General features: G+C 29.3%; 2 protein-coding genes across 4 annotated transcripts; one reads left to right on the top strand and one right to left on the bottom strand.

The window, feature by feature from the left end:
* Positions 1-316: 316 nt before the first annotated feature.
* Positions 317-10635, bottom strand: LOC130673211 (serine/threonine-protein kinase TNNI3K-like). Of its 2 annotated transcripts, none has more exons than XM_057478165.1 (3): positions 10532-10635; positions 9957-10013; positions 317-5756 (listed from the first exon to the last, which is right to left on the bottom strand). In XM_057478165.1, the coding sequence occupies exon 3, from the start codon at positions 5678-5680 to the stop codon at positions 4442-4444; it is 1239 nt and encodes a 412-aa protein (XP_057334148.1). In that variant the 5' UTR covers positions 5681-5756; positions 9957-10013; positions 10532-10635; the 3' UTR covers positions 317-4441. The 2 variants fall into 2 exon arrangements, with proteins under 2 accessions (XP_057334148.1, XP_057334150.1); XM_057478167.1 differs by lacking the exon at positions 10532-10635 and adding an exon at positions 10411-10426.
* On the top strand, positions 10494-20293 carry LOC130673210 (putative ankyrin repeat protein RF_0381). Of its 2 annotated transcripts, none has more exons than XM_057478164.1 (2): positions 10494-10619; positions 17837-20293. In XM_057478164.1, exon 2 carries the CDS (start codon positions 17846-17848, stop codon positions 20213-20215), a length of 2370 nt encoding a protein of 789 aa, XP_057334147.1. In that variant the 5' UTR covers positions 10494-10619; positions 17837-17845; the 3' UTR covers positions 20216-20293. The 2 variants fall into 2 exon arrangements, with proteins under 2 accessions (XP_057334147.1, XP_057334146.1); XM_057478163.1 differs by lacking the exon at positions 10494-10619 and adding an exon at positions 15150-15556.
* The last annotated feature ends 2812 nt before the right edge of the window (positions 20294-23105 follow it).

A 23105-nucleotide genomic window follows, 5' to 3' on the forward strand; every position in this document is an offset into this window, starting at 1 on the left:
TTTTGAGAAAATTAAAAAATTAAAATTTTGAAAAATAATTTATTGCAGCTAATCAATTTATCTTTCATTTTTTGAAAAATTAGTGATTTTTATTAAGAAGAAAATTTATTAGTAAATAGGGGAGCCGGGGTCACCCCGGTCACCCAAATTTTGAAAAGTCTATCATATAATAGATTTTGAATTCAATTTAATTTTATACTCTCTTTGAATTAGAGGTAATTAATGAGCCCTAACGTTAAAAATTAATTACTTACTAATAATAATTAATAAATAAAAAATTGATCGACTTTTGGTCTAAAAATCAAGGACATTATCATAAGGTTTTTTTTATATATTTTACAAGAAGAAAAGAGTTTATAATTGATATGCATATAATCTACAGACATTTCTTAATCCATTTTAATTTTTATAAAAGTATAATTTTCAATCCTTTTTTTTTAAATTCAGTTTATTTTCTCAAAAATTAGTTGGGGTCGTACCGATCAAAGTTATGGGGTCACAACGGTCAATTCATTCACTTGTTTTTTCGACTGACAATTCGTGTGTTTGTTTAATAAAAATATTAACCGATATCTTATTTAATAAGCAATTAATTAATTAAAGTAAGCTTCTTTAAAATTTAAGCTAAAAATTTTTTTGTTCATCAGGGGCATTTTCTTCTACAACATCGTAACAATTTTGTTACAATATTAATGAACAAATAAATAAATTATAGATGCCTCATAAGCGAGTCCGGAAAACGGAAAAAAAAGTGAAATGTTGTTAATTATTAATTTTATATTTTTTTCTTTACTTCTTAAGTTTCAGTTGACCAAATAAAATTTTAATTTGATGAAATTTCAGCAATACGATTTTAGATTCTTAATTTTTTATTTGAAATTAACAGTGACCGGGATGACCCGCCAAATGACCGGGGCGACCCTGTCAAAACTTACCATTTTTTTAATTCATCAAATATTTCTATTTACTTTTATACTTTCATTTTTAAGTATGTGTCTGGTTCTCTAGATTCCATAGAATAAGATAACGTCCGTTTTATAATCTAATGAGGATAATTCGAAAAATTTTGAAGGCTTATTTCTTAGGTGACCGACCCCACACTCCCCTAATAGTTCTTATCAACTATTAGTTATTATTGAATAATTTAGATTCCAAATATTGGAAAAATTTTGATTCTACAGATCATACATCTAGTAAAAAAATTTTTCACCAATCATCAAATTAATTAATCATATATTTCATTAGGTAGTAGTTAATATGTTTACAGATAGAAAATTTCATAGACAAACAGTATAACCAACTTTTTTTTTCATTAATTCTGTTTTTGGAATATATTTACCATAAACTGGAAGGTAGTTTACTAGACCGATTCAAAAAAATCGACTATTTTTTTTTTTCAAGGACACACTCAAAAGTTTCAGTAGGATAAAAGATAACGCCAGTTAAAATTTGAGCCCTTAAAATTAATATTAAGTACTCCCTGATTGCGATTTTATATTTCCCATTTAAATAACATGGGAATAAAAATTTTTCAAGTTCAGAATTTTATACCTCGGTAATGGCTTATTGTACGAATAATCCTAGGATACATTTTTGTAGGAAATTTAACACTCTACAAAAAAGGACATGATTTTTTGATAAATCCATCTGCTCAAAAGTTGTTCAAGTTTGAAGTCAAGTTTATAGTAAATTTTGAACAGTTGTATATAATTTGTTTTAAATTCTGTATCTCAACAAAATTGCGACTATGTTGTCCTTTTATCAGTTAAGGTTTTAATGTTTTTTTAAATAATTAATAAAATTTTAATACGGTTACTTAAATTGAAGAAAAATTATTTGAATATATCATTCATTTCAAAACTGATTTAATTTTTTGACCCGGGTAATTAGCTTCAAATAATTATTTTGCACTTATGATCTTATCTTAAAATTCTTAGCTTGTTTATTATATAAGATACTATTTATTTAAATTCATTTTTATTAGGGCTGCACATCTAAGCCGGCTTAACCGGTTAAAAAAGTTAACCAGGTTAATTAGCTGGTTAGCTGGTCAGCTTAGCTAATTTAACCGGTTAACTTAATTAGCTTGGCTAAGTAGCCAAAGGCTTAACCGGTTAACTTAAATTAGCTAGGCTAATTAGCTGAGGGTTTAACCGGTTAAATGGTTAATTTTTTTTTTTCATCTATTCGCTACTTTATCTTAGAAAATGTATAGGAAATATCATATTTCTTTAATTTTAGACCGAAAAAGCTATAACAAAAAAATTATACTATTAGTTCAAAAAAAATTCTCTACAATTTTTCGAATTATTTAATTAAAAATAAATCGCGTTACTGATGCCGAACGGGTGTATCTCAAAATATACACTAGGGTGGCCCAAAAAAACCGACTATTTTTTTTTTTCGAGTCTCTTATGAAAATTTGTTGATTCAAGATGTTTTAAGAAGCCTCTCCAAAAATCAGCTCGATAAAAAATTTTCAAGAGGTCGCTCACGAATTTTGAAGACATAAAAAATGATCGAAATTCGTATTTTTTTGTTCTAAATTTCTTCTTTCTCGTGGCAGCTATAGTTTATATTTATGAAATCATGACTACCCTGCAAATTTCAGCTCAAAATTAAAATATTTAAACGTCGCTCAAGAATTTTTAATGTTTCCGAGTACTGTCTCTTGGATGCTTTCGAGCGACCCTTGAATATTAATAATAATGCTTCTCAATTTTTTCACTATCAATTTGTATCATAATGAATAAAAATACAACTCGAGATATATAAATAATAAGTTATTGACATACTTTTTTATTTTCTAATTCAATTTTTAGGTTTTTTTGCTTATTCAAAACTTACCCAATTTTATTGTTTAAGACTGTCCTGTATATTTTCGGTTATGCAAAAGTTATATTTAAGTGAAATGACAGTAATTGAGTTATAAAAAAATACAAAAACTAAGTCAAAGTATTAGTTACATATTATCAGTTAATATTCAAAATTCTTGAGCGCCGTTTAAATATTTGAATTTTGGGCTGAAATTTTCAGTGCAGTCATGATTTCATAAATATAAACTATAGCTGCCACGAGAAAGAAGAAATTTAGAACCAAAAAATACGAATTTCGATCATTTTTGATATTTTCAAAATTCGTGAGCGTCCTCTTGAAAATTTTTAATCGAGCTGATTTTTGGAGTGGCCTCATAAAACATCTTAAACCAACAAATTTTCATAAGAGACTCGAAAAACAAAAATAGTCGGTTTTTTTGGGCCACCCTAATATACACCCTTTTGGCTCTGCAGAACCAAAAGGGCGTTTAAAAAAAACCTTTTTTTTCTGATCAACTTGGAAATGTTTTTTTCATTTAATTTAATATTTTTTCCAATTGATTGAGTTGTAAAGTCATCTGTTTTACTGTTCTCTTCATTTTTTTTCGCTAAGAATCAATAATAATTGAAAAGAACAAAAATGATACGCCCTTTTGGCTTTCAAATTTTTTTGTTTTAAAGCCAAAAGGGCGTATGTCAAAAAAAATTTTATTTTCGTTTTTTTTTAGATATATTTTGTTGTAACATTTCCAAGTTTATCCGAAAAAAAAGATTTTTTAATACGCCTTTTTGGTTCTACAGAACCAAAAGGGCGTATATTTTGGGATACGCCTTTTTGGCATTAGTAACGCGATTTATTTTTAATTAAATAATTCGAAAAATTGTAGAGAATTTTTTTTGAACTAATTGTATAATTTTTTTGTTATAGCATTTTCGGTCTAAAATTAAAGAAATATGATATTTCCTATACATTTTCTAAGATAAAGTAGCGAATAGATGAAAAAAAAAAATTAACCATTTAACCGGTTAAACCCTCAGCTAATTAGCCTAGCTAATTTAAGTTAACCGGTTAAGCCTTTGGCTACTTAGCCAAGCTAATTAAGTTAACCGGTTAAATTAGCTAAGCTGACCAGCTAACCAGCTAATTAATCTGGTTAACTTTTTTAACCGGTTAAGCCGGTTTAGATGTACAGCCCTAATTTTTTATATTAGTTATCATAGAATATCCTCAGCTGTCACTTTAAAAGTTTCAGAAACTCGGCCCTTTACTTTACTCAATTTTTTTTAATACTGTCAAATACTTTTCAATCCCTGAAACATTTTTCTTAATTAGGGATACTCTTAATATCTCAAAACACAATTTTCTAAAAATATCCTCGGTGTTAATTGACGTCAACGTTTATCTACACGGAAAAAAAATTTCTTGGCGCTAAAAATGTTTGATTGTCCCAATAAATTTTTTCTAGACCCAAGAAAATTTTGGTCTTCTATTCCAAATGCAAAATATTTCTTGCGCCAAAATTTATTTTTTTCTGTGTACGTCCATCCAAATTTAATCAACATTTAATTTTATTTAACATCGAAATTATAATTTATTTAATTCCATAAAAGGATCACATATAAAATTAATTTATCGAATTTTCTGTACACAATACAGACAATTTTTCTATATCATCATGACTTAAATAACTAAAAATATTTCTCACAAAAGTATTCGGCAATTCCGAGAAAGTATTAAAAATAAAGTCTTGTATTTTGTCGATCAAATTTTTCCTTATCAAGCCCTCGCGCAATCGATAGACAATAATCGGTCCATAAATCGGGTATTTTGAATCTATATCATCAGTGTCAGAAACTATCTCTCTTATTTGTTTGTTCGTCATAAATATTGCGATCTGATGAATACTTTTATTCAAAATATCATAAAATGACACATTACTGTCATTTATTTTTTCTCGCTTTATAATTTTCAATTCTTCTTCACACTCATTGCGATATTTTGAAAATTTCTCACCGTAAGTTTTAATTTTTTTAAAATTATCTTCACTTACGTGATAATTTATAACTTTTAATTTAATTAAATGTCTTTTTAAAATATTGGAAATGGCCGTCGTTTCAACGACATCGAGCGCCGTGTGATTTTTCTTGCTGTCAGAAATATTTACGTCAACGTTTCCGTGCAAAAGTTCTTTGACTACTTGGTAATAATTATTCCTGACGGCTAAATGAAGAATTAATTCATTACTTTTTATCATCCTGCGGACATTATTGTACTTTTTTATCAAAAACTTGACGACTTCTTCGTGGTCATGCTGGACAGCGAGATAAAGTAGTGACGGATCATTGAGATCTTGACAGATACACGGCAAGCGAACGTCGTAATGTTTGAACAATAATTCGATGATATTCAAAATTCCCAATTTAACTGAAAAATGAAGCGCGCATTCGCAATCGCTTACTTTAAATTTCGCGCCTCTGTTCAGCAAAAACTGTACGATATTTTCGTTCCTGTAACGAATTGCGCAGTGCAGTGGGGTCCAGTCTTGCTTCAATCCGTAATTGGCTACCGCGGAAATATCAGCGCCGTGGGCAATCAGTTGATCGACGATATCCAAATTATTCCTTTCTGCTGCGATGTGAAGAGCAGTTTCGTTGTAACTCGTCGTCGCGTTTATATTTATGTTTTTAGTCAGTACATATTTAACTAATTTGTCGTCGCTGTTTGCAACAGCGGCATGCAGGAGAGTAAAGTCTTTGCGACCGTGATAGATCCCAGTGGCATTGATGTCGAGGTTTTTTTTTAAAATTTGATTGTCTATTACGTCTCGACAGATATGATCGTAAAAAAATACTCTATGAGTCATTATTGTGTTTATTTTTTTTTGACAAATAAATTTTACTCTGCTCTGAATAAACTGCCGGGTAATTTTTGTTAATTATCTGAAACAGAAAAATTAAAATTTATGAAAAAAGAAGAAAAAAAATGCACCTGAAGATCGGAACGTTTTTCGCCCAACAAAAAAAAACCGGAAAGTAAAAAATCTACTGGGTGAGTAGATTTGTGAAATGTTTCGCACATAGATGCTGGTATGTCAGCTGAAAATTTTAGGTCACCCCCGATCCCCTGAACTACCCCGTAAGTAGTCAAATTACATGAATTTTTTCATTTTCGTTGCGCGGAAAACGTTTCGATCTTCAGATACATGAAAAAAAAAGATAATAATAACTGAGTGATGATAATTTATAAATTTTCAATAAATAAAAAAACTAAAATATTGAAATTTAAAAAAGTGCACGTAGTAATTTTTCATTGATCTAAATACGCATTTTTTAATTTTTTATTCTACTTGGATTTTATTTATTTGTTTAAAAATTTAAAAAATTGACACTTGTCAGTTACATTCACACTAGGGTGTGTCATTTTAAGGCTATATTTTTTTTTTACTGTTATACCAGAAAATCTGGTGGCATATAGAAAAAATAAAAAATTATGCCGCTGGGAAAAAGGGTTTAAGTCCAATAGCGGCTTAGCTCATCAAAAAATTCGATTTCTTATTTAAATAACACGGGAACTTTTTTTTTTTAACTTTGAGTATTTTTAACTCGTGAATAAATCAATAGATCGAATTGACTAATGCATACTTTTGTAGGAAATTGAACGCTCTACAAAAAAGGTTTCTTATCATTTTTCGATCAATCGATCTGTTCTAAAGTTATTAGAGCTCGAAGTCAAGTCATAGTAAATTTCGATATCTTTCCACTTTTCCGGCAAAACTATCAGACTTATCACAAAATATCATAGGATCTTTTTTGTAGAAAATTTTATTTTCTACAAATTATTATCAGTAAAGTTTTTTCAAATTTCGCATTGTTTTCTAGTTATTTTAATTTTAATTTTAAGCTCTTAAAAAAGTAGTGTTCTGATCGATTTCAAGAGCTCGACATAGAAATGAAAATAACTAGAAAACAATGCGGAATTTGAAAAAACTTTACTGATAATAATTTGTAGAGAATAAAATTTTCAATAAAAAAGACCCTACAACATTTTGTGATAAGTCTGATAGTTTTGTCGGAAAAGTAAAAAGATCTAGAAATTTACTATAATTTGACTTCGAGCTCTAATAACTTTAGAACAGATCGATTGATCGAAAAATGGTAAGAAACCTTTTTTGTAGAGCGTTCAATTTCCTACAAAAATATGTATTAGTCAATTCGATCTATTGATTTATTCACGAGTGAAAAATACTCAAAGTTAAAAAAAAAATTTCCCGTGTTATTTAAATGGGAAATCGAATTTTTTGATGAGCTAAGCCGCTATTGGACTTAAACCCTTCAGCCCAGCGGCATAATTTTTTATTATCTATATACTACCAGATTTTCTGGTATAACAGTAAAAAAAAAATATAGCCTTAAAATGACACACCCTAATTCACACTCATGTCATTCTCTGAATAACAAAAACAAATAAATCAAGTAATTTTTACTTTTAATTGCGAATTATTTTTCTCAGTAAATAGAATTTCGATTTGATTTTTTTCATCTCAAAAAATATTTTGTTACTTATAAATATTTGTTTTATTAAAATTAATGAATGTAAATATTAGGGTGGTCGTTAATAATTAAATTTTCTCAAGCGCCCCATAAAAAGCTTCTTTTTAGTGAAAAAATACGTCGGGAATCGGGTTTTTTCGTTTTAAGTAAAAAGAACACGTGCCTTAGAACGATAAAAGTTCATTTTTTTATACAATCGCGGTTTTTTTGAAATATCTCATGAAATATGCAGATTAAAGGAAAAAATCAAAGGAACAATTTTGTAGGAAATTAAATTCTTGACAAAAAAGGTCGTGTTCATTTTTTTTATAAAATGCGTATTTATGAAGATATTTTAAAAAAACTTTACTTAGATCTTATGAACTGAGCGTTGTAAGGAGTACAAATTTTGAAAATAACATTTTTCTAAGTATATAGAAACTATAACAAGCATTAGTGACATGTTACAAGTTATGAAATTGTCTATATTTAAGAAAAAACGTTATTTTTAACATGGGTTATCCTTAAAATTCTCAAACGATAAGATCTAAATCAAGTTTTTTCAAAATATCTCCATTAGAGTGAGCCAAAAAAACCAACCAATCGAATTTACGTCTTAAAAAGGACCTATATATCGAGAAAAACATTCTCCCATTCGGCAAAATTTTTAGCTCGATTTTAAAAGGTGTCGGTAGCCATTTGAAATTTCCTATTTAAATAACATGCAAAAAAATTTTTTTTGATTAAAAATATTATAACTTTTGAACCGAGTGAGATAAAAATTCGGCTCTAGAATATTCTTGTATGGCATTAAATTTCTTTAAAAAAAGTCCTGGGAGTTGAATTTGTAAACTTGATATTTCGTATACTAACAGGCCATCAAAGTCTAGAGTAAACAGAATCATACAAATTTAAGGCTTTATTTGGATTTTCAAAATACTTTTCTTTTATTGTGATCGATAACAAAATATTATTTGTTACAACGTGGATATTGTTGGTGATTTTATTGCACTACATGTAGAACAAATTTTCTCGTAGTATTGATATTTTTTATAATAAAGTCTTAAATTTGTATGATTCTGTTTACTCTAGACTTTGATGGCCTGTTAGTATACGAAATATCAAGTTTACAAATTCGACTCTCAGGACTTTTTTTAAAGAAATTTAATGCCATACAAGAATATTCTAAAGCCGAATTTTTATCTCACACGGTTCAAAAGTTATAATATTTTTAATAAAAAAAAATTTTTTTGCATATTGTTTAAATGGGAAATTTCAAATGACTACCGACACCTTTTAAAATTGAGATAAAAATTTTTCCCAATGGGAGAATTTTTTTCTCGATATATAGGTCCTTTTTAGTACGTAAATTCGATAGGTTGGTTTTTTTGGCTCACCCTAATCTTCATAAATACGCATTTTATAAAAAAAATTGTCATGACCTTTTTTGTCAAGGATTTAATTTCCTACAAAATTGTTCCTTTGATTTTTTCATTTAAAGAGATATTTAAAAAAAAACCGCGATTGTATCAAAAAATAAACTTTGATCCTCCTGCGGCACGGGTTCTTTTTACTTAAAAAGAAAAAACTAAATTCCCCACGTATTTTTTCACTAAAAAGAAGCTTTTATGGGGCGCCTGAGAAAATTTAATTTTTAATGACCACCCTAGTAAATATACTTGACGATTGGCAATTTTTTAAATTTTTGAGTACATAAATAAATATAAGTATAATAAAAAATTAAAAGATGAGTATTTAGATCAATGAGAAATCAGTAGGCGCGTTTTTTTAAATTTCATTATCTATATTATTAAGAGAATAAGGAAAATTTCGTTCCCGCCATATCTACATGATAGAAATAGTCAATGTTATTGAAATTGGTATTATTAGATAGATCTTGACTTGAATTTGTGCCTTTTCATAATTTAAACTCTTTTTAATTCCCAAGTATTGAGATAAATAAATTTATCTATATCATTCGAATTACATTTAAATTACGCGGGAAAAAAGACGATCGTATTTATTTTCTTTAAATAAATTAATACTTTAATTATTCTGTCACTAAATATGACTGAATGTCACTGAATATATCGCTATATTATTTATATCGCGTCACTTATTCCAAATTGACAGATTTTTCTACTCCCTTTTGGTTTTAGGAAGCTTCTCAAAGCCAAAAAAGTGTGGATAGAAAAAAAAAGAATTCATTGACACAAAAAATCTTTACTCGCCTAAAGAAAATTTTTACTTACCCCAATAAATTTTTTGCATCGTGAATTGAAAACAAAAATTTATTTAGAACTAGAAAAAATTACTCGGTGCAAGGAATTATTTCTTGACCAAAAAAATCTTTTCTCTCCAAGACAATTTTTGAATTTAATTGATAATGCATAAAATTTCTTGGTGCAAATTAAAATTTTATTGCGGCAAGAAATCCTTTTTTTCTGCGTATTTTATAAATTTACTAATAATATTTGGGCAGTCACGTAGTGACTGCAGGTTGCTCGTAATTATTAATTAATCCATTTATTTACAATTTATAATTTGTCTCATATATGCTGCAATTCATACTCATGAAATTTCATATGTAAAAATTTAAATATAAGATACCTTTTAATTATTCATAATAAATTTGATGATTTAAACAGTAATATTTTTTTCAATTATCTGCAAAAAAAAAGTAAAATTATTTGTTTGTTTAACAAAAATAAAATATCAGTTTTTTATTACTGATAAAAATAATCGAGTGTAAATGTAACTGACAATTATTTAAATTTTTGAATATTTAAATAAAATGTAAGTATAGAGAATTAAATTTAAAAATACATATTTATAGAATTTAAAAATATGATCCTTAAGTTAACAGACAATTAAAAATTTTTGGATTTTTTTTTCAGCAAATTAGACAAAAAAAAAAAATTGAAAAAAACTTGTAGAAAATTAAAAAATCTGTAGATGCAATTTTCGCAAATATTTTTTTTTATAAATTATCGTTTTGAAAAACAAATCCAGAAATTATTAGACGTCAGCTGACTTCAGTATCATTTGAAAAATTACTACGCACATTTTTTTAAACTTTTTATTTTAGTTAATTTATTTATTTATTTAAAATTTATAAATTGTCTCATATCTGGTACATTTACTAATAAAAATAATTGTAAAACAAAAAATGACAGAAAACTAACCTCCAAAAATTTTTTGGAATATCACAAAGTATATATTTAGTAAATAATTTAATGAGATTGAATCATAAGCAAGACTTTACACTCAATTGTAAGTAAATATAAATATAATTGAATTAATTACTAGTAAATAAATAGACATCTGTCAATAAATATGTAAGAAAGTATATTATTATTTATTTTTTTCCAAGAGATAATTTTAATTTAATATCGTTCGAGTTTATAATCGATATTTTTTTCGATTTTACCTGATCGACTAATCGCACGATTGGAGGGTCGACATTTTAAATTTGAATGCGCGACTTTGCAAATGTCACAAATCAATTGATATTTTTTTATCTATCATCGACAAATTAACAAGTACATGATAATTAGCTACTGTGTAATTATTAACTATTTTGTTAATTTTATTTACATAAATTACGACAGATAGTAATTTTTGCGTATTACCTGATGAAAAATGATTTTATCTGATTACACTGATTAAAAATATTCATTGAAAAGGATTGAAAATTATTTCAATTCTCTTCAATCCCACGGAGGTTTTGGAAAGTATTGAATGGAATTGAAATTTTGAGCATTTGAATACTTTCTACACGGAAAGAAAATTATGGAAACTGTTCCCATAATTTTGTGAAATTTTTTGCTATATCATCATAGGAATTACAACCATAAATTATGGGAGCAGTTCCTATAATTATAGGAATGTTTCCCATAATTATAGGAATAGTTCCCATAATTATGGGAATGATACCCATAACGTTATGGGAATGGTTCCTCTAATTATAGGAATGGTTCCTATAATTTATAGGAATACTTTCTATAATATTATGGGAATCATTCCTATAATATATAGGAACTATTCCTATACCATTATGGGAATTATTCCCATAATGGTATAGGAATGGTTACTATACCATTATGGGAATCATTCCCATAATATTATGGGAATAGTTCCCATACTATTATAAGAACCATTCCTATAATATTATGGGAATGGTTCCCATACTATCATGAAAAAATTAATTTAAAGAAAAGTGTGGCAATCACTTTTACAATACACAGAAATTTGATTAAGTATAGAAACAAAAATTCAAACATTGAAAAAAAAATCCATATTTAGCAAAAATATTAAAATTTTTAACAAAAAAATTTTTTTTAACAAATTTAGCGTCGAAGAAGCTTCATTTGGATCTCTCCATATTATTCGGGAAATTTCTACACTGTTTTGCAAAAAAAAAAATTTTATGATATTATTGGAGTGGTTCCCATAACATAATGGGAATAGCTCCCATAATATTATAGTGATTGGTATCTTATAAATTAATATCACTTATACACTACAATAATAACACACTTATATTAGAAATAACAACACCACAATTAACAGCAGCAAAAGAAAGGAAATCCAAGATATAGTTTATTGATACAATGTTTGCTGTTTAGTTGTCAATATATGACTGACTGACTTTAGTCGCGCATCTATAAAACAAGAGAAGAAGGCATTTGTTTTCTAGCTATTCAAATATTTAAAAAGATCAGTTTCGCATTCGTTACAATATTATGGGAATGGTTCCCATATTGGTATAGGATCTGTTCCCATACCATTATGGGAATGGTTCCCATAATGGTATGGGAACTATTCTCATACTATTATGGGAACCATTCCCATAAATTATAGGAACGATCCCTATAATAGTATAGGTACTATTCCCATACCATTATGGAAACCATTCCCATAATGCATAGCAAAACTTCCCATAATTTTCTTTCCTTGTAATTGTTAAAATGGAATTCAAAAGTGTTAAGAAGAATTAAATCTTTCATCATTTCAATACCTTCCAATATGGAATTGTATTGGTATTAAGAAGGATTCAGAAAGATTCAAAAATGTCAATTCATTTGAATTCGTTTCAATCTTACACTCGATCCGAAATATCGGACTATTTTGGTAATGAGAAGGATTTAAAAAGATTCAAAAATTTCAATTCATTTGAATTCTTTTCAATCCCATACGTGACTCTAAAATTCGAAACTTTTTTGGTATTGAAAAGTATTCAGAAAGATTAAAAATTTCAATTCATTTCAATCTTTTCCAATTCCTCGGAAGTTTAGAAATTCTTATATTATTTTGGGATTGAAAAGTATTAGTTTTATATCCAAATGGAAACCTTTGGGTATAGAAAGTATTTAAAAGGATTCAATTCTCATCTTTTTCAATACTTTTCAATGAATATTTTTAATCAGGGTATATATGACTACCCAGACAGCATTCGAGTCGGAATGACTACTTTACGACGTCTTTTTGAAGGCGTCCTCAAAAAGTCTTGTATATAAGGTAAAGTACCAAGTACTTGAACACTTCTAAAAATGGGACCAGTAGTTGAACAGACTTTTAGAATTGTTGTTATACAAAATCCGTATATATATTAGGGTGGCGCAAAAAAACCGACTATTTTTTTTTTCGATCTCGCATAAAAATTTGTTGATTTACGATGTTTTAAGAAGCCTCTCCAAAAATCAGCTCGATGAAAAATTTTCAAGAGGTCACTCACGAATTTTGAAAACATCAAAAATGATCGAAATTCGGATTTTTATTTCTAAATTTTTTTCTTTCCCGTGGTAGCAATAGTTTATACTTGTAAAATCATGACTATCCTGAAAATTTCAGCCCAAAATTTAAATATTTAAACAGCGCTCAAGAATTTCGACTATTAACTAATAGTTTGAATTAGTTTTTATATTTTTTTTATAACTCAATTATTGTCATTTCAGTAAAATATAACTTATGCATAACCAAAAATATTCAGGACAGTCTTAAACAATAAAATTTGGTAAGTTATGAATAAGCGAAAAAACCTACGAATTGAATTAAAAAATAAAAAAGTATGTAGGGGAAGGGGGGGGGGGGCTAAATGGGCCCCTTAAGAAAAAAATTTTCAAATCCTCAGTTTTTTTTACTTGTATTACTTTTTTTTACTCCATAGCCAAGTATTTGACGTTAATTTGTTCTGTCCATTAAAAATAAAAAATTAAAAAATGTGGGGCAAAATGGCCCCCCTCAAAAAATTTTTATAATGCGAGTTTTTCAGCTTATTTCACTTTTTTTTCCTTCTGCTGAGTTTTTGGTGTTAATTTGCTGTGTCTATAAAAATTAAAAAATTCTGAAAAGTTGGGAAAACGGGCCCCCAACGAAACTCAATGTATGTTTGTCGCTTGTTTTGTGTTTTGAAACTTTTTGCTGTGTGTTTAGTATAAAAAAGAGTTGATAATGAAAATTTGGACCTAAAAATAACTTAATTTCATTACTTGATTGCTTATATTTTAATTATTTTCGATTATATAGAATAAATTGTTTTTGAAAAAAATCATAGTTAGTAATGCTGTTGAACTCGTGACCTAGTTTGCCCCTTATCATAATTCTTTAATCATATCTGTTAAAAAAATTTTAGGAACCTGTTTGGCTAAAAAATATTCGTAGGTTTTCAAAGTCTAGACAGCTCATTTTACCCCCTCCCCTCCCCAACACTTTTCATGTTAAAAATTTTGAGGGGACCATTTTGCCTCAGTGGTCCATTTTGCCCCTTCCCTGCTCCAAACACTTTTCATGTTAAAAACTTTGGGGGACCCATTTGCCCCCTAATATTTCGAGGCATCAAAAATTTTAGGGGGCCCGTTTTGCCCCCCCCCCCCTTCCCCTAAATAACTAATTATACGTCGAATTCATCTTTAATAAAATATATTTAATGTTTACAAGTGTTTTGTGTTGATATTTATTATGTTAATTGACTATTGTAAATTAATTTCAAGTATTTTATTTGCAATTTAATTTTTATTCTATCAATTGAAAAAAAAATTTTTTTTTTTTTTAATTATTTGTTACAGAAATCAACGAGTAATTTGAAATTTTCAATCAATTATACGAAATTAGACTTTTTTATAAATAAAATTAAAAAAATTCAACTTCGCATTGTAAATTTATAAAGATATTTAAATCTTTCGCAAGTAAATAACTACCAGACTTTAAATTACGATTTAAATTTCGCTCGAAATACAATCACGAACTATTTGTTCTTTATTAATGACTGATTAAAGCCAATGAGAGCTATTTTATGTTTTATTTCAAAATTTAATCGTCTCAATGAACAGTATTAATTTAAATAAACCAAATCTCAACATAAAAATACACAGTTTAATTATTTTGAAAACGTATCAACAGGTAAAATAATCCAATGGTATATAATAATAATTATGATAAAATATTAATGAGTTTTGAATTTTTCGCGCCGAGAATATGGGCGTGCTCGGCCGAACTAAATCCTGAGGATCCTGAGCAAATCTACTAAGGACCCTAAGGACAGTAAGATTTGGTATAGTAAATATGCTTTTACTATACAAAATCTTATGAAGTTTACTCAGGACTTAATTCGGCCGAACACGCCCTATGATTGGTTAAGTCGTTAAAGTCTGACTGTGGCTCAAGTAGGCTCTTTTTACCCTAGGTGGTGCTTCTTACCAAATTTTTTTCTCGCAACCCTTTTCTGGCCACACTGGTTCAAGGTTACTAGAATAGTAACCTATTCTAGTAACCTTGCACTGGTTTATGGAGGGTAGAGGTACCTCTACCCTCCATACACTGGTTACGTTACATCAGTTAAAGTTTAAAGTTAAAGCATTAAGTGTCGCACCCCCTAATCTCAGAGTTCTGAGCTATAAGTTACAAAGCGAAAATAAAAGTTTCGAAAACACAGTGATTTATTTAACACAATCGAAGGCAAAAGAAAAAGAAAAACATATTCAACAAAATTTCAAATTAAAAATATTATCAAACTATAACAGATACTGGTACGTGGCACCCCTGGGCCGTTAGCTAACCAAGAAAAAAAAATTTTTAGTCACAGCCGAAAACCACGTGTAGTTTTTTTTTTTTATATTTAATAAAATTTAATTGAAAATACTGAGTGTACTAAATTTAACGCCGGGTAGTAAAAGGAGAAATAAAATCATCTTGTTATTACAAAAATTAAGGTAAGCACTATAATAAAAAATTAATACAAAAATCGATCGGAATCCACTCTTCAAAAATTAATTTCTATAATTTTCTCTGATTTAGGCAGTGGCTTATTTTCCCACTGCTAATCTAGTTATTTTTAAAATAAATTATGAACGGAATATAGTATAGTGTCGGATAGCTCAACTGGTAGAGCACTCGGCGCGATACCGAATTGATCTGGGTTCGATTCCCAGTTCGGGCAATCTATATTTTTCTCAATTTATCTATAAATTGTCTTATTGAGGTTATTAACATGTTTCGGTTTCCACTATATTTAAATGGTTTATATTTAACTCCAACTTTGATTGCCACAAATTTACATAATAATATATTAATAAAATAGGTTATTGTTACTTGATGAGTTCTATCAAGTTTTGTTATTTTAACTTATGTGATATTTGGACATAAAGGATTTATATCAAGTTGTGCTGATGAAGTCAAAATATAATTGACGGAACGTTCAAATAATTAATGATTTAATTCTTTTATTTAACCTCGTCCATATTCCTGAGATTAAAAATTATTGAATAAATTATTAGTTCAATTTAAATTCGCATTGATTAACCCTTCGTCCGTCGCACTATGGAGCGCAGCGCCGCAATTTTTATTAAAAGATTATTTAAAAACCAAGAAAAATTTCCTACACGGAAAGAAAATTCTACCAAAATTTACGATGTTAACATCGTAATCTCGGACTAGACTTTTATTAATGTCAATTTTTAAATGTTTTATTTCAAAATTTATTATGTGGATTATATTTTTTACTATTTAACATCGTAATTTTAACAAAGACTTTTAGGATTAAAAATTACTGCAAAAATTACAATTTAACATCGTAAAAAAAAATAAATAAAAATTACACTTTAAAAACTATATTTATTCGTACATTTAATATTTCTATTCACTTTTTAATAAAATAAATATTACAGTGCTGCCTCTGTTATAATACGATGGAAGCTATAAAAAGTACGATGTTACATCGTACTTTTTAAATAGTAACTGGGTCCTCCGCAAGTCGTTTATATGGATCTTAAAAACAAAATATAGTGTAGGCCCTTCAGTGGCCGAGTGGTCCAAGGCGTCGGACACTTCGTACTCGAAAGGACTCGGGTTCGAATCCAACTGCCGATCGATTATTATTTTAATCTTTTATTTAAAATTTCTCTTCAAATTTTACGATGTTACATCGTAATTTATATTAAAGAGCTTAAGACTTCGTATTATTTGTCTGAAGTATTATTTCTTAAATGAAATTTCCAACTCTACATCGTAAAAATTACGACGTGAAAAGTCTAGTCCACCAATACAATAATTAATAGGACAAATTACGATGTTAGCATTGTAAATTTAACTAGAATTTTTTTTCCGTATAGTCTTTTGAAATTTTGTCAATTTTTCTACTGTACTTTTTAAGATCGAATGAATTAATGAGAATTAGTTTTAAAATTTTTTTAATAGTAAAAAAATAATTTTTTTTCGTTAGAAAACCTGAGAAACGCGGCAATTTGCCGCTGACGTGAGTAAACTCGGGCGTTGAATTTGTTAGGATTTTCTGCGCAGTGTTGCCAGATACCACCAGCGAATCATTTCCAGCTCATTTAATTCGTCTCTTTCTTTAATATTTTCATTTAATACAAAATTTTTATTTTATTAAAAAATAAAAAAAAAATTTAGTCGTGTAACCCTATCCAAAAATTCCCATAGAATCCACTCAACTGCGACAAAAACCGCATAGAATCTTATAGAACGTATTGGTTTCTATGCGGTTTTTGTCGCAGTTGATTGGATTCTATGGGAATTTTTGGATAGGGAAGCTTGTGTGGTTTAAATTTTTAAAATCATAGTTATGGTACTTGGCAACACCGCAATATTAAATACATGGCGGCGGAACGCTGCGGCGCGACGAACGAAGGGTAGTAAGACCCCCTGATTAAAAAAAGCGATTTAAAACGATTCGAAATAAAAAATTTTCGATACTTTTTAATGCTTTTGAATACCTTGAATACTTTTGAATCCCTCTTCTTATGGGCATTTAACATTACAAATCTTTTTAAATCGCTTTTTTTAATCAGGGCCGAGCAACGGACGGAGGGTTAAAGAGTACTATCAGTAGTAAACGTATGGAGGGTAGAGCTCTTTTAGCTCGAAAACAGCGGGAAGTTTCTGAGCTGGCCTGTAGGGTCAGCCGGTTTTCCGATTTTTTTGTAACTCAATAAAAAAAACGCCAAATTTATATAAAAATTTTTCTACCACAGATTGACACGATGGCTGAAGTCCAGAACAAAAATAAACGCTTAGGATATGATCAAGTGCGAGATAAAATACTTGCGAGTGAGATGGACGTAAATATTCAATACCCAGGAATCTCCGATTTTGACCCTCCAATTCTTGAAGTCGCGATTAATAAACAAGACACTGAATTAATCGACTACCTTCTCCAGCACAACGTGGACGTGAATAGAATCGTAGAATTTCGTAAGCAAGCAATTCATTTAGCAGTCGAATCTGACGACATTGAGTTGGCTCAAAAATTACTAAACGCAGGCGCTATTTGTCTTCAAGTAAAAGGACGTTACGATGAAGATTTCAATGCTTATAGCCTGGTAAAACTAGCTCATAGAAGAAAGAACAAAGAAATGGTCAACTTGTTATTAGAAAGACTCGTAGTATATGTCAATAAGTATGACAGAAGGTCTGGTTTTTGGAGTGAAAGTGATTATCCTAAATTATTAGGTGATATGGATCTGCGCGCGTCAATGTTAAGTGCTATTAAGCAAAACAAGATAGAATTATTGAAAAAATTGATGTATCATTATCGTTCTTCTTCTAAAAATTTACTCGTAAAAACTACTGGTCATATTAGTTATGAAATTGCTGAGTTTTTGATTGATAATGGCGCTTATTCTATTCAAGATTTGAGGAGAGCTTTAAATAGAGCTATTGAATGTGAAAATATACCGACAGTTAAATTATTGATAAGAAAAGGAGCTGATGCAAATCTAAGTGATAGGGGCGTAAAAGGACCTCTTGAAATTGCTTTTGATAAGAAGAATGTTGAAATGATTGAGATATTAATTGCTGCTGGCTTTGATGCGACCAAAACATTCGATATTGATAACTCACTTCATATTGCAATTATTCAAAATAATTACGAAAAAATAAAAAACTTCATTGAGAATCGAGTTGATATTAATGACACTTCATACTTTAAAAAAACGCCATTAACTTTAGCCGTTGAAGAAAATAATAAACTAGTGATTGAATTATTACTTAAAAACGGCGCTAAACCTGAACAAGCAACGATTTTGGCGGCCATTAAAAATAATAATTTAGACGTGGTTAAAATATTAATCGATTCAGGTGCTTATATTTCTCTGACCACTTTGCTAAAAGTAATGGAGAAAGTTATTTATGAAAATGAACCTGAAAGATATATATTTCGAGGCCTGACTGAAGATTCGGGGCCATTACGATTGTCCACTTCTAGAAAATACGAAGAATTCATCAAGTTATTGATCAAGAATGGCGTGGATGTGAACTATCAGTACAGCTTTAAGGGCTCACCTTTAGATATTGCTTGTAAACATAATGATCTTGAATTAGTAAAAATATTAGTAGAAGCTGGTGCCAATGTTCATATATCATTAAATGAATATTACCCAATAAAATCAGCTGTTGAACATAACAATTACCAATTGGCTGAGTATTTAGTCAATCATTGCACTGCTGCTAACATTCCTTGCGACTATTCAGAGGCATTAATATGCGCTGTTGAATGGGACCGTAAAGAAATAGTGGAATTACTGATTAAAAATGGTGCCAATATTAATTACATGCCATTATATACCTCTTCTGCTCTCATCCACAGTATTAAAAACTGCACACCTGAAATAACGGAAATGTTAGTGAAAGCTGGTGCCAATGTAAATATGAATTTGAGAAATAATACGGCGTTGATTGAAGCTATCAAAGTGCCGGACTACAAAATGATTCCATATTTGATAGAAAATGGCGCAGATGTAGATGTCAGTATTAATAAGATTGGGTCATTATTAAATTGGTATTTTCGTTCATCTAAATCAGCAGTTATTAGTCTCGCGCTCGATGTTGGTGCTGATGTTAATGTCGTTGACGAAAATGACAAGACGGCAATCGATTTTTTCTCAAATACTGAAAACTTCCAGACATTAATCGAACATACTATTAAATTAAAAGCTGCTAATTTATATCTGATAGATAAAAATCTAGATGCTGTCGAAGGTAATCAGTTTAACGATTTTTATTCCAAGTGCTTGGATGAAGTTGAATTTATGAAGACACAATGGTATTTTGGAAAAAGTAGTTTCTATGATATTTTACACTCGTGTGTGAATAAAATATCTCGAAATGTTAAATTCATCAGTAAAGATGACATTATTTTTGATAAAAATGCATTATGTAGTAAATTTAAACTATATGGTGGAATTATTTACTATCGTGTATTAAAAGCTAAGCACCGTAAGGAGTATTTGGTTCGTGCTGACAAAATAATATCTCATTTATTTGGTAATTTACTACCATATACTCTTAGACAAGATGTTTTAAGCTGTTTGAATAATGAGGATCTTTATAAAATTTTAATAAATCAAAATTAATAATTAAGGTTAAAAATAAAATTTATCAGTACCAATTATATGTCATATTTTGAATTTTTTATTATTATTATTGTACTACCCGATAAAAAATGATTTCATCTGATTATATATGAGCATATATGAGATCGTATATAATTATATAGAATTGTAAATGATTATGTATAATTATACATATTATATATTATCTGATTTAGGCAGTGGCTTATTTTCTCACTGCTAATCTAGTTATTTTCAAAATAAATTATTAGTTCAATTTAAATTTGCATTGATTAAAGAGTACTATCAGTGGTGAATGTATGGACCTTGCTTAAAAAATCCGATAGTTCTCATAGAACTCATTCATTCCTGAAAAATCGCTATAGGAATTTATGAGAATCTTTCGGATTATATGAGATTTTCTAAACAGGGGAGGATAGAGCTCTTTTAGCTCGAAAATAGCGGGAAGTTTCCACACGGAAAAAGTATATATCCGTATATATCCGGGCAAATCTGAATATATACCGCATATATTTGGCATATATTCAGATTTGCCCGAATATATACGGATATATAATTTTTCCGTGCGGGTTTCTGGGTTGACCTGCAGGGTCATCCGGTTTTCCGGTTTTTCTTTTTTTTTTCGTAATAAAATTTGTGGATATATCATGGGACCATGGTGGGTACACCGTGGAACCATGATCGGTACACTGTGTAATCACGGAGGGATCGTCGTGGGTACACCGTGGAACCACGGTCGGTTTACCGTGAAACCACGGTGGTTACATGGTTATTCAGGTTATTAAAGTCGTTTTGACTCAACTTCGACCTTGAATAACTTTCGAAGGAGTGAATTGAGTAAAAAATTTTAAGAGACCTTTTTTGTAGAGCATTAAGTTTTCTTCAAGAATATGTGTCTTGACTAAAAAAAATTTTAATATTTCTAGTAGTTACGAAAATCCAAAATAGAAACAAACAATTTAAAAAACAAATCAATTTTTAAGGCACGGTTACAAGGAAACGGCTTGTTTTACTTCAATTTACTAAGAGAGATTTTTTGTAGGGAGTTCAATTTTCTTTAAGAATATTCATTGCTCAAATTTTTCAGATAGATGATTTACAAGTTTTGGGTAAAAAATGAAATTTCTGTCAAAAAACCAAAAGTTGTAACGATACACCTCTTAATATCAATATTAAGGGCCCAAACTTGCACAATAATTTATTTTTGTTATCAGGAATAATATTTTCACAGTATCAAAAAAAAAAAAAAATAGTCGATGTTTTTGGCTCAGTATATTGTACACTGTTAAACATTTTTTCGATTTTCGAAGATTTTGATAACCAAGGGTTTTAAAATTATTTTTGTTTAATTTTTTTTTAAATTTTTTTTCTGAATGAACAATATGTCAAGAATATTATGTACAAATTTTAAATCAATCCGAGTAAAAATAACGGAGTTACAGCGTTTCAAATGACCGGCCGTGATACCTGATTTTTACACCTGCCCGACCTGCCCCTACATACTCCTAGTAGAAATCAGCTGCAATTTTCTTTGTTCTTCCGAATCCCTTTCTCGGCTGTGTGTCTTTCAAAGGATGTAAACTGATGACTCAATATAAGTATAAAAATTCATATTCTTTTATTGATAGTTTATTTCAAATTTTCACGAATAAAAAACTTTAAATGGATTTTCCCGAAAACGGTATTTTTAAAGTCCGTGAACATCATAACTCAAAATGTACTGAACCGATCCCTTTGAAAATTTGAACATGACTTCTTCACATAAATCAACAGGTAACTACGAAGAGTTTTTTTTTGTTTTTCATATATTCTATTTTTTAATAACAATTTAACCGCGATTTTTTGAGCTAAAATCGCGTTTTTCACTTCCAAGTGCTGCAAAGAATCGAAAAAAAAAAAAAAAAAAACTCTTCGTGGTTACCTCGAGAAATACAACAACTCTAAAATGCATATCAATTTTTTTTTTTCCGATGATCCGGTAACGAGTTATGATGTTCACCGCAAAACGACTTTTTTTCGAGGCGCCTCCGGAGATTTAACGTCACCAGCTTATTACTCAATATTTTTTGTTGAAAATTTTTTCTGATATTCTTTAAAAGTTGTACAATAATATGAGATTAAGTTTAATGAAATTATATTACTCATCTCGCCGGGAAAAAATCACAAAAATATGCTTTTTTTTCGCCTTTAAAACCCTACCCCCCCCCCCCCCCTTAAAGCTTTCCCCAGAGTTAATAAATCTTCCGCCAAGCCTTGGGCGAGCTTGGGCCTATTGTTTCTTCCTATAAGAGTAAGAGCAAAAATAAACCATTTGTAAAATACTATAAATTAGTTTAGTATTATAAGATATCTTCCTTATCGACGTTTTAACATGCTTGGATGAATATTTTTTCTCAAATCAAACAAACCAAAAGTTTGTTTCGGAGAAAAAGAAAATTGGTTTTTACTCTTTTTAAGACATTAGAAACTTGTCGAGCTGTATGATGGGCTGAGGACAGAATATGGTTTTCCACGTATTTTGGATTCCCGGGAAAAAATGTTCAGGCCTGATCAGACATGAGCAGGCATGAGTCTTCAGGCCTGATCAGACATGAAAATGACCATGCCTGACCAGGCCTGATCAGGCATGTTCAGGTCTGTTCATGCCTGTTCATGCCCATTCTGGTAAAACAATTATATATAAAAAATGGTCCTATATAATTATATATAATTATGCATAACTATTTACAATTATATATAATTATTTCTATAAAAATAAAAAAAAAATAAAAAATATGGGAGTGTCTAGGGTTCGGACCGTGGACCTTGCGCTTGAAAGTTCGCCTCGTTACCTGTTGACCTAAGAGATTGAGTTGAAAAGTAGGTCTCGTACGAACTTCAAGTACTGAGAGTC

Source organism: Microplitis mediator, chromosome 8 (assembly GCF_029852145.1).
Source record: "Microplitis mediator isolate UGA2020A chromosome 8, iyMicMedi2.1, whole genome shotgun sequence".
Lineage (NCBI taxonomy): Eukaryota > Metazoa > Arthropoda > Insecta > Hymenoptera > Braconidae > Microplitis > Microplitis mediator.

Coding starts and splice junctions, on each gene's coding strand:
- LOC130673211 (XM_057478165.1), bottom strand. CDS start 5,680: ATGACTCATAGAGTATTTTTTTACGATCATATCTGTCGAGACGTAATA.
- LOC130673210 (XM_057478164.1), top strand. CDS start 17,846: ATGGCTGAAGTCCAGAACAAAAATAAACGCTTAGGATATGATCAAGTG.